Source organism: Aptenodytes forsteri, unplaced genomic scaffold (assembly GCF_000699145.1).
Source record: "Aptenodytes forsteri isolate BGI_AS27 unplaced genomic scaffold, ASM69914v1 Scaffold136, whole genome shotgun sequence".
Lineage (NCBI taxonomy): Eukaryota > Metazoa > Chordata > Aves > Sphenisciformes > Spheniscidae > Aptenodytes > Aptenodytes forsteri.
Genome location: NW_008796111.1, coordinates 744,152 through 745,532, shown reverse-complemented (window position 1 = coordinate 745,532; position 1,381 = coordinate 744,152). Strand labels below are relative to the sequence as shown.

At 65.5% G+C, this 1,381-nt stretch overlaps 1 protein-coding gene across 1 annotated transcript in view; it reads right to left on the bottom strand.

Annotated features, from left to right (window-relative positions):
- DPM2 (dolichyl-phosphate mannosyltransferase subunit 2, regulatory) overlaps positions 1 to 908 on the bottom strand; it is a 3,914-nt gene extending 3,006 nt beyond the window's left edge. Inside the window, exon 1 of the mRNA XM_009286982.2 lies at positions 862 to 908. Within this exon, the coding sequence (XP_009285257.1) occupies positions 862 to 908 (47 nt within the window). The remainder of the gene's footprint in view (positions 1 to 861) is intronic.
- Positions 909 to 1,381: the final 473 nt, after the last annotated feature.

The following is a 1,381-nucleotide window of genomic DNA, read 5'->3' as shown; positions in this document are numbered from 1 at the left end:
CTCGCCTGGGGCAGGACGGGAGGTGTAGTCCCGGGGCGGGAGCTCCGGCCCGGCCCGGCCTTATCCGCGGGGGCGCCGGGGAGGGTCCGAGCGGCGCAGGGGCTGTGCCGGGCTGCACCAGGCCCCCCCGGGGAAGGAACGGGGCGGCCGCTGCGGCCCCCGGGCCCCACGTTAGCTCCCGCTGGGGTGCATCGACCGGGGATTTTCATGGGTGGGGCCCTGAGCGGGGGAAGGCAAGTTTCTGGCCTCAAGTTGCGCCAGGGGAGGTTTAGATTGGACGTGAGGAGAAATGTCTTTACTGAAAGAGTGGTGAAACATTGGAACAGGCTGCCCAGGGAAGTGGTGGAGTCCCCATCCCTGGAGGTATTTAAAAGACGTGTAGATGAGGCGCTGAGGGACATGGTTTAGTGGGCATGGGGGTGTTGGGTCGACGGTTGGACTCGATGATTTTAGAGGTCTCTTCCAACCTTCATGATTCTATGATTCTGCAAAATTCGCAGAAACTGCACTGTTTCAGAGGTTTGTTCAGGGTCAGGCGCCGTGCTGGGGAGCCCTTCCCTCCCCGGGCCCTGGCACGGAGGGTAACGCCCGGCAGGCGGCTGCCCCCGCCGCGGGGTCTGAGCCGGCAGCCCGCCGTGCCTTCGGCACCTCACCCGCAGCACCGAGACCCTTTTTTACAGCTCGAAGCACGCTGTGCTGAATGGGGGTGGAGGGAAAGGGCAGGAGCGAGGCTCCTGCGGCCCCGGTGCCGTCCCCAGGTGACAGGAGAGGGACGGTTTCCTTCGGCAGCGGGGTGCTCTGGTTTCATCAGCCACCCGCTGTCTGCGAGTTCTGATGGAAGCGACTCATCTCGAAACCAACCGGCTCAAAACCCACTCCAACAGCAGAGATACCTGCGGCCCAGCCATTTCTCCGCACACGCTACAGCTGGAGGAAAGGGAAAGCGAGACTGAACAGCCGTGGGACGCAAGGGATCGGGATCGTCTGAGGAAGGGGAGGCAGCTGAGGGAAAGGGGAAGACCCTGCATGGCACTCAGAGGTGTAGCTGATCAGTATGCGGGGCTGAGGCTTTGGGAGGGTGGGGAAGGCAAAGCCGCTTCCTCCCAGGGGCCCCGGTCCCCTCCAGCCTCTGCTGGCATCAGCAGCAAGTACCCAAGACACCGAATTTGGCTCAAGCCTCCGTTAATGGGGTTGCCAGCCTGCGGTGGAAGAGGAGGGGCTGCCCCGGCACAAGCCGCGAGGGCCCGCAAGGCGTTCCGGGGAGCCCCGCGGGGCTGCCGGCGCCTTCCCCCAGGGCCAGGCTGGCGAGGCGGCGCTGGGCAGGGGTGCCCAGCCCTGCTCTGCAGCGGGGCGGGATGGGGCCGCTCAAGCACAGCCTGGG